We start from the raw sequence: 15607 nt of genomic DNA, 5'->3' as shown, positions 1-15607 counted from the left end.
CCTTACAAGTTTATTTATACGTAAATACATTTAAAATCCGTAGCTTTAAAATTATTACAAAACATAGCTAAAGTTGTCATCTTTGTCCAAGTACATTCAATTACTATAATTAATTAGTGTGAAATTTAAAGTCATATGTATATTTTATTTATTTCTAAATTATTTTATTAGTATTTATAATAGTAAAACATAGCTTTTTATTTTACAAAATAATCATAGAAAAGTTATGAAATATCATGAAAATTATATAATATTTAACTTCTAAAATGAAAAAAAGCAGCCTAGTGAATGCAAAAACTAAGGAAGAAGGGTCGTTAAATCTTAAAACCCTTCCCTCCTCCCGTTGACTCCAAAACCTAGGGTTTGTTAAACCCACCTCGGTTCACTTCACTGCGGACTTCAACAATTCACCATGTACCTGTACAGCCTAACCCTTCAACAAGCTACAGGAATAATCTGTGCCATCAATGGAAGCTTCTCTGGAGGGAAATCACAAGAAATTGTTGTGGCGCGTGGGAAAGTACTCGACCTCCTGCGGCCTGACGACAATGGTAAGCTACAGTCTCTTCTATCTGTTGAAATTTTTGGCGCTATTCGCTCTTTAGCTCAGTTTCGCCTCACTGGAGCGCAAAAAGATTACATTGTCGTTGGTTCTGATTCTGGTCGCATCGTAATCCTTGAATACAACAAAGAGAAGAACACATTTGATAAAATCCATCAAGAAACTTTTGGAAAGTCTGGGTGCCGTAGAATTGTCCCGGGTCAGTATGTGGCCATTGACCCTAAAGGTAGAGCTGTAATGATTGGTGCTTGCGAGAAGCAGAAGCTAGTTTATGTTTTGAATAGGGACACAGTAGCTAGATTGACTATCTCATCGCCTCTTGAGGCGCATAAGAACCACACTATTTGTTATTCCATTTGCGGGGTGGATTGTGGGTTTGAAAACCCAATTTTTGCTGCTATAGAATTGGACTATTCCGAGGCTGACCAGGACCCCACAGGTCAAGCGGCCAGCGAAGCGCAGAAGAATTTGACCTTTTATGAATTGGATTTGGGTCTTAACCATGTTTCAAGGAAATGGTCTGAACAGGTTGATAATGGTGCTAATATGCTTGTCACAGTGCCTGGTGGTGGGGATGGGCCGAGTGGTGTTCTTGTGTGTGCAGAAAATTTTGTCATATATAAGAATCAAGGGCATCCAGATGTCCGAGCAGTGATTCCGAGGCGTGAGGACTTACCGGCTGAGCGTGGGGTTTTGATTGTCTCGGCTGCTATGCATAAGCAGAAATCCATGTTTTTCTTCCTCTTGCAAACGGAATATGGGGATATGTTTAAAGTGACACTGGACCATGAGAATGATAGAGTAAAAGAGTTGAAGATAAAATATTTTGATACTATTCCTGTCACATCATCTTTGTGCGTCTTGAAGTCAGGGTTTCTATTTGCTGCATCTGAGTTTGGGAACCATGCCTTGTATCAGTTTCAGGCGATAGGAGATGATCCAGATGTGGAGGCCTCATCAGCTACATTGATGGAAACAGAAGAAGGTTTCCAGCCTGTGTTTTTCCAGCCTAGAAAACTGAAGAATCTACTTAGGGTAGACCAAATTGAGAGTCTGATGCCAATGATGGATATGAAAGTCAATAATCTATTTGAGGAAGAAACTCCTCAGATATTTTCACTTTGTGGGCGGGGTCCTCGTTCATCACTCCGTGTATTGAGACCTGGTTTGGCTATTAGTGAAATGGCAGTATCACAGTTACCTGGTGTTCCAAGTGCTGTCTGGACTGTCAAAAAGAATGTCAACGATGAATTTGATGCCTATATTGTTGTTTCTTTTGCAAATGCCACTCTTGTGCTTTCCATTGGTGAGACTGTTGAAGAAGTAAGCGACAGTGGGTTTCTTGATACAACGCCTTCTCTTGCTGTTTCTTTGATTGGCGATGATTCTTTGATGCAAGTGCATCCCAGTGGTATTAGGCATATCAGGGAAGATGGGCGTATTAATGAGTGGAGAACTCCAGGAAAGAGAACGGTTGTTAAGGTTGGGTCTAACAGACTTCAGGTTGTCATTGCACTGAGTGGAGGGGAAATTATATATTTTGAAGTTGATATGACTGGTCAGTTGATGGAGGTTGAGAAGCATGAAATGTCAGGAGATGTTGCCTGTTTGGATATTTCTCCTATCCCCGAGGGAAGACAGAGATCACGCTTTCTTGCTGTTGGATCTTATGATAACACTATTCGCATTTTGTCTTTGGATCCTGATGACTGTATGCAAATACTAAGTCTGCAAAGTGTTTCATCGCCTCCGGAATCTCTCCTATTTCTTGAAGTTCAGGCTTCTACTGGAGGTGATGATGGGGCTGACCACCCTGCAAGCCTCTTTTTGAATGCTGGTCTACAAAATGGGGTTTTATTCAGGACAGTAGTAGATATGGTGACTGGACAGCTATCAGATGCCCGATCTCGGTTCTTAGGACTCAGAGCACCAAAGCTGTTTTCTATTATTGTGAGAGGACGGAGAGCTATGCTTTGCTTGTCAAGCAGACCTTGGCTTGGTTATATACACCAAGGACATTTCCTTCTCACACCATTGTCTTATGAGACTCTCGAATACGCTGCTTCGTTTTCATCAGATCAGTGTGCGGAAGGTGTTGTTGCTGTTGCTGGGGATGCATTAAGGATTTTTACTGTTGAAAGACTTGGAGAATCTTTTAATGAGACAGCTATACCTTTGAGGTATACTCCTAGGAAATTTGTAGTTCAACCCAAGAGGAAGCTGTTGGTAATAATTGAGAGCGATCAGGGAGCATTCACTGCAGAAGAGCGTGAAGCTGCAAAAAAGGAGTCCTTTGAGTCTTCCGGAGTGGGGGAAAATGGAAACATTGAGCAGATGGAGAATGGTGATGATGAGGAAAATAGTGATCCGCTTTCTGATGAGCAGTATGGTTATCCAAAGGCGGAGTCTGGAAAGTGGGTTTCTTGCATTAGAGTTCTGGATCCTAGGTCAGCTTTAACAACCTGTCTGCTAGAGCTTCAGAATAATGAAGCTGCATTCAGCATGTGCTCTGTGAATTTCCACGATAAGGAGTATGGAACACTTTTGGCTGTTGGAACAGCAAAAGGTCTTCAATTTTGGCCCAAAAGATCCTTTGAGGCTGGATATATTCACATATATAGGCTTAAAGAAGATGGAAAAGTCCTTGAGCTTTTGCACAAGACACAAGTAGACGGTGTACCTCTCGCATTATGCCAATTCCAAGGAAGATTGCTTGCTGGGATTGGTCCTGTGCTTAGATTGTATGATTTGGGGAAAAGGAGGTTGCTTAGAAAGTGTGAGAATAAATTGTTACCCAACACAATCACTTCCATCCAAACCTATCGGGATCGAATTTATGTCGGGGACATGCAAGAGGTATTTTCTTGATTGTATAGTTTCAAGCTTTCATTTTGAATTCCACAACTGATTTTCTGACGCTGAATCTGTTTTTTCTTAATTTTGAGTTGGTCACTGTATATTCTTTTTATTTATTTGAGAAGTTCAATGTCAGATGTTTTCATGAAGAGTTATTAGCTTTGGAACTGTAGAACCTGATATATATTTACACAATTCAAAGTTCTTGTAACTGCTCTGTTTTTAGTAAGAGCTTGTCATATGAGCATCATTCACTGAATTATAGTTGAAACAACATTTGTTGAAAGGCGTTAAAAATATAATGCAGATGCAAGTTCTGTAAATGAACATTTTGCTTTACCTAATGATTTGGTTAGTTTTGGTTGGGGGGTTAGAACTGCTCTAGGAGAAATACATGCTATATTTTGTATTCTAAAGATGAATCAAAGAACTTTAAAAGTAAGTCCAATTCTATCTTTTTTCCCTTGCGTTGCGTGATATAAAAAAATGTCTTTCCTTTGTCTTTGATATATTGTCAAATCAAGATTCAATACTAATCAAGCTGAATAAAGGAACCTATGGAAAGCAACATCCAAGTAAAAAGATCGAAAATGACCTTTTTCTGTACTGTGTACATGGAGTAAAAATCCACTATACTAGTGTTTTACTGATCTTTCTTTGTTTGTAGGCATTATTGTATAGTGCAGTAAATCTCCTGCATAATATTTCTATCTTACTTTTTTTTCCCTAAGGTCACCAGTAGCTTAAACCTTTTTTCACCCAATAGAAGCTTTTTGTGTGCGTATGTAGGGTTGGGGTGGAAGGGGTAGTTTTCATTTTCTTATCTGGAGTTCGACTGAGAATACCTATTAACGAGATACTGTTTAAAGATATGTTGTCCTGAATTTTGTCACGATGTAGTTTGTTACAATGTCTACCCTCATGTCGGGCGTGATTTTGGGCCTTAACATCTGGTGAACTGGTTCTGATTCCAAATCTAATTGTTCAAATATGCTAAGTTTGACCAGTATTATTAATGTTATTTTTTTCCAACGTCTTATTCCAAGTGTTTATGATCTGATCTGGGTCGGGTCTGGTTCAATTTTTTCAGTCGTTTCACTACTGCAAGTACAGACGTGATGAAAATCAGTTATATGTATTTGCTGATGACACTGTTCCAAGATGGCTTACTGCTGCTCAGCATATCGACTTCGACACTGTGGCTGGTGCAGACAAATTTGGAAATATCTACTTTGTCCGATTGCCTCAGGATGTGTCAGATGAGATTGAAGAAGACCCAACTGGTGGTAAGATAAAGTGGGAGCAGGGGAAGTTGAATGGAGCACCGAACAAAGTAGAGGAAATAGTTCAATTTCATGTTGGTGATGTGGTCACTTGCTTGCAGAAAGCATCTCTGATTCCTGGAGGTGGAGAGTGCATCATCTATGGGACTGTAATGGGTGGTTTGGGGGCATTCCTTCCATTTACTTCACGTGATGATGTTGACTTCTTCTCTCATCTGGAGATGCACATGCGGCAGGAGCACCCACCTTTGTGTGGCAGAGACCATATTGCCTACAGATCATCCTATTTTCCCGTGAAGGTGGAGGTTTTAATAGTGATTTATCCATGAAAATATGCTATGAATTTACCCTTGTTTCCAATTTTTCTAATCTCTCTTAATTTATTTCTAATCCACACAAACTGTACCTTTATGTCTTTGATTTTTGAGAAACGGTTGGTTGGAGAAAAATTGGTATTAGACACAGGTGTATGCAGAGATGAACTGTTTGATCTTAGAGCTATAGATGGAGCCGATCAACTAGAATAGGGCCATAGTGTGGAGGTTAAAATTTGAAATGTAAAGTCCTCTATTTGGGTTTTTGGACTAATTAATGAAATGAGTCGCACTAGGCTCTGAGCTATGCACTTAGCTGCCCACATCAGTGACATGCATTTAGCTATACGACTGTTGAGCAACTAAATGTATCTGAAGTTGGATTCCAATCGTGCTAGCTAGTTGCAATAACTGAAGTGTTTTATTCTCTACTTTGTCTGCATTTTGTTTTTTCCTGTTATATCTCCGTCAGTTGATGAAAATGAGGATATGCAATTTTGAGGGATTGCATAGTTTGCATTTTGTCTTTTCATGATTATATCTCAGCTGACAGAATAAAGATGTGCAATTGCAGGATGTTATAGATGGAGATTTGTGCGAACAATTTCCAACCTTGCCCATGGATATGCAACGTAAAATTGCCTGATGAGCTGGATAGAACTCCAGGGGAGATTTTAAAGAAACTGGAAGAAATAAGAAATAAAATCATCTGAGACCGAATGCATCAGTAGTAAAATTCTGGATCCCTTTTGATACAATTCTTGCCTTGATAATATTTGCACATGTATGCTTTGCAAAACCCTGTGTCTTCTTTCCTGGCTCAGTTACTGGGTTTTGACAGGCATATTACTTGCTCTTATTGATGTTCTAGTTCAATGGTTCGAAATGTTTTAATGACACGATTTCATGTGAATTCTCATTCCGTTGGGAAGTGAGTTGATCTTAAATGTACACAGGTCAATGTCTGTCTCTTCTCTCGAATGGCAAGAGTTGGATACAGTCACCGGGAGGCAACACGAAGAGCAGCCGACTACCATTAAAAGGGTCTGTCGTGGCTCAAATGTGTGGTTAAAGTTTATCAGATGGAACAAACATGAATTTTGTGCTTCAGATTTCCAGTTCCTGCCCCATAAATTCTGAGAATCCGTTGTAGTTGTCATGTAGGCGAATTAGTGGTTCTATAAATTATATTTATGTGTATTGAATTTAGTTTGTCAAAAGTGTAGGTTCATTCCTAGGCTTTTGAAAGGGTTTGACCCTCGAGCTGGCCCAGCAGCCAAAAATCAAGCTTCGAGTTGTGCTAAACGGAAGTGAGATTTTTGGGCAAAATAAAGGAGAATCAAATCATTGCATTATCTTAGTGTAACTTTAATTTCAAACAATTAATTAGAACTTAATATAATACTAGTTATTCTGCACACGCGATCGCTTGTGTGTATAATCTTTTTTATTATTATCGATAGATTAAAGTGACATTTGACAAATTATGGAGGGATTAAATTGATATTTGAAATGTTGTTATAAAAATATTAAAAATAAAAGTGTGTATTGAAATTAAAAAAACAAAACAAAAAAAAATGTAATATTAATATCATATAAGGATAAAGTTGTAAGAAAAAGTTGGTGTCCTTACGTGGTTACTATCATGCTCTCACACTTAATAAAATAGAAAAGATAATGAAATAATTTATTAGAACTTAATATAATATAATGAAATAATTTATTCAAATAATTTTATAAAAAATAGATTAATTAAAATAGTAAATGAAATAAATAATAAATAATTTGTAAAAAAACAATATAAATTAACTACAAATTATTTAATATTTTTTTAAAAAAGCTAAATTTAAATATTGAATTATTTAAAAAATAACTATTATATTTTAAAATTATTTAATACACAATTAAGTAAAAAAAAATCCATACAGAATTAATAAAATAAATAGAAGGTATTAATTAAAAAGAAACAAAAAACAAAAAATAATAAAAAAAAGTAATATTATAATGCTACGCCAAGAATGGCGTAGCTACAATTCCGCGCCAAGAATGGCGTGGCGCTGTTTACCGTCCCAAACTTAGCATTGGGGATGGCGCAGGGTTGGAATGCCAACCATGTAATTGTCAAAATTGTGTAGGGACCTCAAAAAATTAAAAAACTCAATTTTTTTTTTAAATCTCTTCAACAATTTTTTTATGATCCCACTTTCAATTCTCTTATTTTTATTTTAAAATTTCATTATCTTTATTTATAATTTCATTTACCATATATTATTAATTAATATTTTAAATTTAATATTTCAATAACATTTAAATTTTATTACATTAAATTTTATGAAATTGATAATTTGACAAAAATAAACTAAAAAACTGCAAAAATTAGTATGTACCGGCTAATTTGGATAATTTGAAAGTGAATTTGATGAAAACTAAACTGCATAAATTGAGAAAATAATGGTGAAATTAAAAACATACAAAACTAGAAAATACAAACACAATTACAAATACAACTACAAATCCAAATCTACTACATACCCCAATTTTTTTAATCATTTTACAAGCATGGATATGCACACGAAGTTGGAAGTTGTTCTTCTGTCATTTCTACGGTATCTTTTATAAGATGGCATACTCATGTTGAAATACTTCATGAAAGAAATATTTTATTCCTAATCAATTAATATCTTATTTTTCATTTCTAGATTAATTTCAATTAAATTGATTAATCAATAAGATTTGTTTTTCTTGATAATTCTATTCTTGGAATTTATTCAATATAATTTAATTTGGGAACTTATTTCTAAGATATAATATCCTAGATTTGAATAGAGTCTAATTCCTATTAAACTCATGTTTTCTTTGTTTATATATAGCATTTATGGAAATTAAGGTCAAGAAGAGATATATATATTGAGATGAATATTGAAAAAATGACAACGCTTTTAAGGATTTCAAGCGTAGCTGCTGAAGCTTGTGTTCGGCATTGAGGATTCGTGTGAAGACTGTGGGTGATTGAGTCACAGACGTTGTCGTGTTGCTGATTGATGTTGCCAACACCCAAAGAACAACACTGATACATACTGTTGATCGATGAGTGATTATGTTTGGTTTTAAGCAATACGTTGTCTTTAGTTTTATGCTTCTAGTTTTAGTGTGATTGATTTCGGTGCATTTTAATTCCTTTGAGTGTCAATGAATTTAGTTTTGTTAATCTCACTAGTATTGGTTTGTGTAAACGATTTACATATTTTTTTCTAGTAAATTTTTGCCATGAGGCATCACACAAGTATTCGTACTTGTGTATAATTTAAATCTGATGTTTATTTATTAAAAGTTTACGTGTGTGTTTAATAATCAATTTCCGCTGCATGTTGTGCGCTCGTGTTACCAATACCAGAGCACACTAACTACTGATACACACAAATATGTTTAGTTCCTGAACGTTTATGATACACAGCCCTTACAAGTGGTATCAGAGCCAATGCTTGATACACTAAGTGATTGATTCTGATCTTATGTTGTTTTTTCAGGAAATATATCAAATAGATCAATGATACATTGACTTCAAGTGCTGCTTTTAGACCACTGGTCTTGGATTGATCGACTTATGCATTTTGGAAGGTCAATATGAGGAATGTACATAAAATCTATCGAGGAAAGAGCTTGGCAAAGGGTTCTAGATGGTTGGTCAGCTCATAAATTTGTTGATGCTGATGGTGACAGCCGAGTCAAGCTCGAAAATGCATGGTCTAATGATGAGGTTCAGACCTCGAACTTCAATTCTATGGCACTCAATGTCATCTTTATCTCGGTCGATGTTAACATGGCACATCTGCTAAAGAAGCATTGGACATTCTCGAGAAGCACTGCGAGGGATCTGAAAGTGTCCGCAGAACTAAACCGAGAATGCTAACCTCAAAATTTGAAAGCCTGAAAATAGTAGACAATGAAACAACTTTTGGATATGATCGAAGACTCCGATATATTGCCAATGAAGCTTTTAGTCTCGGTGATCCTATGTCCAATGAAAGGCTTGTTAGTAAGGTACTAAGATCTCTTCCTGAACGATTCAACGTCAGGATCTGTGCCATTGATGAATCAAAGGACACGTCTACTCTAAATCTGGAAGAGTTAATTAGCTCTCTCAGAAATTTTGAGATGAACCCAAATATTTAGAAACAAGACAAAGGGAAATCCGTTGCATTGCAAGTCACTGATGACTCTGTGAACAGTCTAATTCAAGAAGTAAATGAATCTGATCTTGGTGATGAGTCAATCTCCTTGATTACTAAGACATTTGGTGACTATTTGAAAAGAATGAGAGATAAGAAGAAAATCTCGTCAACGTCAAAGCCTTCCTCTGTTCCTTTTGAGAGAAATAAAATGTCTACACCTTCTCAAGGGAATTTTAGATCAAGGAATGAAGTGTCGGGTCAACCAGAAGTAAAGAAACTTGACTCAGTACAATGTAGAAAGTGTTCCAGATTCGGTCATTATGCAAATGAGTGTGCCAACCGACTAAGTAAAGAAACTTGACTCAGTACAATGTAGAAAGTGTTCCAGATTCGGTCATTATGCAAATGAGTGTGCCAACCGACTAAGTAAAGAAACTTGACTCAGTACAATGTAGAAAGTGTTCCAGATTCGGTCATTATGCAAATGAGTGTGCCAACCGACTTCGCAGAAATAAAAACATGGCAGTGTCCTTGAATGAAGAAGATACCGATGAAGAACATGACTCTAGGGAATGAGATGATTGCACTTCTCTATCTGCCATTCAGAAAGACATATACAAACTGCAGGTCAATCCTTTTGGTGTTGCCACTGGTGTTGCAACACCAGGCAACAACACTATGTCAAAGTCACTATGTCTTAATGCTAAATCTCTGGAGAACTCAGATCCTGACGAAATCCAGGGATCTGACAAAGAAGAGCTTACTGTAGAGGTTGTCCAGATGATGTACGAAGAACTTTATGATGATTGGCTCAAAATAAATGAGACAAACTCTATACTTTCAAAAGAAAACACTGATTTAAAAAGCAGTCTGTCTCGTTTTGAAGTCTTGTTGAGCAGGAAGGACCTCGAACTATGTAAAGTCAATGATGACCTTGAGAAGGCATCAAAGACCCTTGCTAAAATCAACTCAAGTTCATCAAAACTTGACTCGATGCTAACTATGGGAAAGGACAACAGAACTGGTCTTGAATATGTTGAAAGTGTCTATGAACATGGTGAATCATCCAACTCAGGTTCGAAGTCCACTGTGTTTGTAAAGGGTAGTGAAGACTGCATTGTTCCCTTAGCAGTGAGCCCGCTTATGGAGACTCTGCCAATCTAAAAGATGGTCTCTGAACAAAAGCTGAAAAAAATCAGTTCGTCTTCCTCACCTTCAAAAGTTCACCCCCCAGTAAAGAAGTTACAATTCAAGAAGCTAGTGTCAACCTCAAAACCTAAGCAAAGAAAGCGTCATTTCATCTGTCACACTGTCATAAGCCTGGGCACATCAAACCCTTCTGCTATAAACTCAGAGACGACTACCTGCACTGGCAATCAAATCGGGTGTTGCACAAGGTGTTGAACTACACCAAGCCCAACACCACAGTCAAAAAATCTTCCAAAAGGAAAAAATGGGTACCCAAAACTGTTATTCGATGCAATGTCATTTATACTTCCTTGAAAACTAACATTGCAGATGCATGGTACTTTGATAGTGGGTGCTCATGCCACATGATCGGATCTTAAGAACACTTCACGGATTATATCGAAGTAAAAAATGGGCTTGTAACCTATGGTGGTGGTACCAAAGGAAGAATTATAGGCAAATGAACCCTGAATTTTGACGGGCTTCCTGAACTCCACAATGTTTTACATGTTGAAGGGTTTAACTCGAACTTAATAAGCATAAGTCAATTTTGTGATGATGATTTACATGTTAGATTCAACAAAAATAATTGTGAAGTTTTTAATAATGCCAATATTTGTGTGATGTCTGGTGCTCCATTTGCTGACAACTGTTATCAACTAGGTGAAAGTGATGATTGCCATAGTGCTAAGGTGAGTGACTTAGATCTATGGCATTAAAAACTAGGACATGCAAGTTTCAAGACTTTGAAGAATCTGTGTAAGTTTGATGCTGTGAGAGGTATGCCAAATTTAAGTTCAGGTAACTCATATATCTATGGACCATGTCAGAAAGGTAAAAAAACTCGTGTTGCATACCCCGTATTACAACACTTCGGGACAACATGGTGTCTTGAAATATTGCACCAATGGATGTTGAGATATTGGGTGGTAAAAAATACTCATTTGTTTGTGTTGATGATTTTTCGCGTTTTACTTGGGTATGCTTCCTTAGGGAAAAGTCTGACACTTTTGATGTCTTTAAAAAATTGCATGCAAGAATAACAAATTTGTATGAAGTGAGGGTGGTTAAAATAAGAACTGATCATGGTAAAGAGTTTGAAAATTCTCATTTTACTTCGTTGTGCGAAAAAAAGGTATTGTTCATGAATTTTTGGCTCCGAAGACCCCTCAACAAAATGGGATAGCTGAAAGGAAAAATCGAACCCTTCAAGGAATGGCTAGGGTCATGCCAAGCTCTAAGAATGTATCAAAACGCTTTTGGGACGAAGCTTACACGGCATGTCACATATCCAACCGTGTATTTTTAAGAAGTGGATCTACCATGATATCCTATGAAATCATCATGGGAAAGAAGACAAACCTAAAATACTTCCACATCTTTGGTTGTTTTTGCTATGTTTTAAATGATCGTGATCATCTTGCTAAATTCGATTCCAAGAGTGATAGATGTCTATTTCTTGGATATTAAATGAATAGTAGGGCTTACCGTATGTTTAACTTGAGAATTAGGACAATTGTTGAATCAATTAATGTTGTGTTTGATGATCTTGCAGATCTGACGGGAAAAATGAAGGAGGATGATTTTGAAAGTCTACTGGAATTAAATGAGCCGCTGACTCGAAACGATGTTGAGACCACTGATGCAACACCCAGCACAACACTAACAGAAACGATGGAAAATGAAGATGATGATGTGATGATCAATGGTGAGAAAGATATTGCCAGCAAAATTCAGAAGAATCACCCATCATCACAAATCATAGGTGAAGTACATGTAGACGTGCAAACTATGAAAAAGGAGAAGGTCGACTACCGAAATATGATTGGGTTAGTGTGCATGAGTTTCACATTCTCTCAGGTAAGTCACTCGTGTTTTGTGTCTCTAATTGAACCCAATAATATTAATGAAGCATTAAAAGATGAATTCTGGGTCAATGCAATGCACGAAGAACTTGAACAAATTGTGCGCAATGATGTATGGGATTTAGTTCATATACCTTCAAGTACAAGTTTTATTGGAACAAAATGGATTTTCAAAAATAAAACATATGAATCTGGTAATATTATTCGAAATAAAGCTCGGTTGGTAGCTCAACGGTATATGCAGGTTGAGGTGGTGGATTTTAATGAAACATTCGCTCCTGTAGCCCGAATTGAGTTAGTCCGACTGTTGCTGGCCATAGCCTGCCATATGTGCATCAAGTTGTATCAAATGGACGTAAAAAGTGCTTTTCTAAATGGAATTCTAAAAGAGGAAGCATAGACTATGTCTAGAAGATGACGAAGGCTCTGTATGGACTGAAACAGGCTCCACGAGCATGGTATGGTAGGTTGACTGATTACTTGATCAACTTGGGCTTTAAACGAGGTGAGGTTGATAAAACCCTCTTTATTCAAAAATTGAAGCATGATATTTTGATTTGCCAAATCTATGTAGATGACATTATCTTCGGTGCTTAATCACAAATGCTTGTGGATAACTTTGTTGACTGCATGTCATCGCAATTTGAAATGAGCATGGTAGGAGAGTTGAATTTCTTCCTTGGATTACAAGTTAAACAATTGCATGATGGTATATTTTTGTGTCAATCCAAGTATGCTAAGAATCTGGTTAAAAAGTTCTCAAGTGATAGTTCTAAGCATATGAAAACTCTCATGGAGTCAATTGAAAAATTGTCTAAAGATTATGTTGCCGCAGTGTTGCCGACGGTGTTGACAACACCATGTACCGCAGCATCATCGGTAGCCTTTTGTACTTAACTGCTACTCAGCCCGATATCATGTTCAGCATATTTTTGTGCGCTAGGTACCAAGAAAATAAAAAAACATCACATCTAAAAGCTATGAAACGTATACTTAGATACATTGCAGGTACACTAGAATTATGATTGTGGTACACACAAGAGACAAACACAAATTTGGTAGGTTTTTCTGATGCTGACTGGGCTGGAGAACTAGATGATAGGAAGAGCACATCAGGTGGATGCTTTTACCTAGGGAATAACCTTGTGTCGTGGTACATTAAGAAGCAAAATTGTGTGTCCTTGTCCACAGCCGAGTCTGAGTATGTAGCTGCTGCTAGTTGTTGCTCACAACTTGTTTGGATGAATCAAATGATTAAGGATTATGGTTTTAACAGTAACATCATGATGGTATATTGTGACAACTCCATTACTATAGACATTTCTAAGAATCATATCCAACACTCTCGAACAAAACACATAGACATAAGACATCATTTTATTCGAGATTTGGTTGAGAAAGGCTTAATTTGACTGGAATTTGTTAGGACTGAAAACCAGCTGGATGATATATTCATGAAACCTTTGGACTTTGAGAGATTCTCCAATATTCGGAAGTCTCTCAGCATATGCGTACAATAATAACACACACATGTTGTCATTGGTGTTGCCAACACCGGTGATAACACCATTTTTGCATGTCTATTTTTAGAATGCTAGACATATTGCATAATCATAATCATCTTGTTTATTTGGGTATAGTCTGAACAGTGAAGGCAATTTCTGAAAGGTACACTACGAGTGTTCATTCTTCTGATTAAATGTTGAGAAGTAAATTATGCTCAATCCAAGGCATCGAGTAGTTGAGGATGTTCATGGAAATCGTGATCTTGTCCAATGTGAAAAAGTGACTTGAAAAATGTGAGCATAAGGAGAAAAAAAGAAAAGAGGTAAATAATAAAATAAAATAAAAATTTGTTCAGAAGAAAATGAAAAAAGCTACCGAAGGGAGTCCATTGAAGACCGTTCTTTTAGTGTGGGAACTACCATTTCTGAATCCAAAGAAAATTTTATGGCAGTTTAAATAAAACTCAGTAGTGTTTCCAGGAGGTGTTGCCAACACCAAGTTCAGACACAACACATTTTGTTCATTGCCTGACATTTCGATAATTCATCATATTGAAGGCATATTTAGGACATGCATATTAACTTTTGTTTCGTGAATTCATAATGAGCAATGGCATATCAGTATCCGACCTATGACAGTTTGATTACATAGATTTTGAATTTAGGAGTTCACGTGTGTCAGTGGGTTAAAATCGACATGGATTTTACTTGGATAACTCTCTGGAAACGCTGTAACACTGGTTTAAATCAAAGGTACCGTTTGTTTTAGGGGTAACAATGTTATTAGAGTTGCGGGTGAATTTCAAATATTGTTACCGTTGGTTGCAATTGCTAAGATCACGCTCTTTATTACCATTACTATGCAGATCTTCTGGAACATAAAATTCCTTTTTACCGTTGAAGCAAGAGTTTATATTTGTTCTTATCGCTTGAAAACTGTTAATTACTCTTGCTTATTTTCTCTGATTACTCAAAATCGTCTCTTGCCCTCGTTTTCTCTTTCACTATGTAACTCTTGAATTCTCACATAACCTCCTCTCACTCGTTACAGATGGCAGACAATAGATTCGACCCGCAGGATATTTGAAGCAAAATGGCGAGCAGCCGTGGTGTTTCGCCCTCTGTGGCAACACCACCTGTAGAGCCCCCTACCGATAATCCATTACAGATAATGGTTTCCACACCAGAAGCCATTCCACTGGAGGAAATTGCGCCTGGTGAGCTAGGAAATCCCTTTGATATTGAAAATCCTCCTGATTATGTGGCCTATCGAAGAGCCTTCCCACCCAAACCGATGCGCAGAATGTCTAAAAGGCAAGTGGGGTATGACCCTGACTTTACACCTACAAAGAAGCCTCGCACTGCCTCCTTTGTTCCGGACCCCGACTTTTCTTCTGGGGATGAGTCTAACGATGAAGATTTCGACCTGGTGGCACGCTCGCGACCGGCTGGTGGTTCAAAGCCGTCTTCTTCCACCTCTGTAGCAAAATCAGTAGACATCACAGAACAACCCCCGGAGGATACTATGTCCTCAGATGATGATAGATCCCTTCCTGAGATCTTGGCTACTCTCAAGGAAGAGCGCAGCTTTACAAAGACTACTCCTGGTCATGTTTCGTCTAGTCCCTCCTCTTCTGAATCAGACGACCACGCCAATGCCGAGGAATATGATCATACTCCCAACGCTGATGAATAAGGTACCAATGAGGATGCAGGTGTTGAGCCAGGTGTTGAAAACACCGACTCTGAGGACTACGATCTAGCCACATCTTTCTCCACTAAATTTTATTCTGAATCCGCTAGTGGGCCGATGGTTTCTGTATGCTCATAGAGAGTTCGTTGAAGAACGTAACATTGATTTT

The 15607-nt window shown here is 37.3% G+C and overlaps 3 protein-coding genes across 4 annotated transcripts; all 3 read left to right on the top strand.

Moving 5' to 3' along the window:
* The first annotated feature begins 297 nt into the window (after positions 1–297).
* On the top strand, positions 298–6215 carry LOC142547359 (spliceosome-associated protein 130 A). 2 transcript variants are annotated; one of them, XM_075655615.1, is made up of 4 exons: positions 298–3418; positions 4509–5000; positions 5590–5745; positions 5972–6215. In XM_075655615.1, exons 1-3 carry the CDS (start codon positions 413–415, stop codon positions 5659–5661), a joined length of 3570 nt encoding a protein of 1189 aa, XP_075511730.1. In that variant the 5' UTR covers positions 298–412; the 3' UTR covers positions 5662–5745; positions 5972–6215. The 2 variants fall into 2 exon arrangements, with proteins under 2 accessions (XP_075511730.1, XP_075511731.1); XM_075655616.1 differs by having other exon boundaries at positions 5590–5767.
* Positions 6216–11845: 5630 nt separating this feature from the next.
* Positions 11846–12640, top strand: LOC142544288 (uncharacterized). The gene has a single exon (XM_075651350.1). It carries the CDS (start codon positions 11846–11848, stop codon positions 12638–12640), a length of 795 nt encoding a protein of 264 aa, XP_075507465.1.
* Positions 12641–12654: 14 nt separating this feature from the next.
* Positions 12655–14832, top strand: LOC142544287 (secreted RxLR effector protein 161-like). Its single transcript, XM_075651349.1, has 3 exons — positions 12655–12745; positions 13303–13529; positions 14797–14832. Exons 1-3 carry the CDS (start codon positions 12655–12657, stop codon positions 14830–14832), a joined length of 354 nt encoding a protein of 117 aa, XP_075507464.1.
* Positions 14833–15607: the final 775 nt, after the last annotated feature.

Source organism: Primulina tabacum, chromosome 5, assembly GCF_025594145.1.
Source record: "Primulina tabacum isolate GXHZ01 chromosome 5, ASM2559414v2, whole genome shotgun sequence".
Lineage (NCBI taxonomy): Eukaryota > Viridiplantae > Streptophyta > Magnoliopsida > Lamiales > Gesneriaceae > Primulina > Primulina tabacum.
Note: the sequence above shows the minus strand (reverse complement) of the source record. Positions and strands in the feature narration are given on the sequence as shown.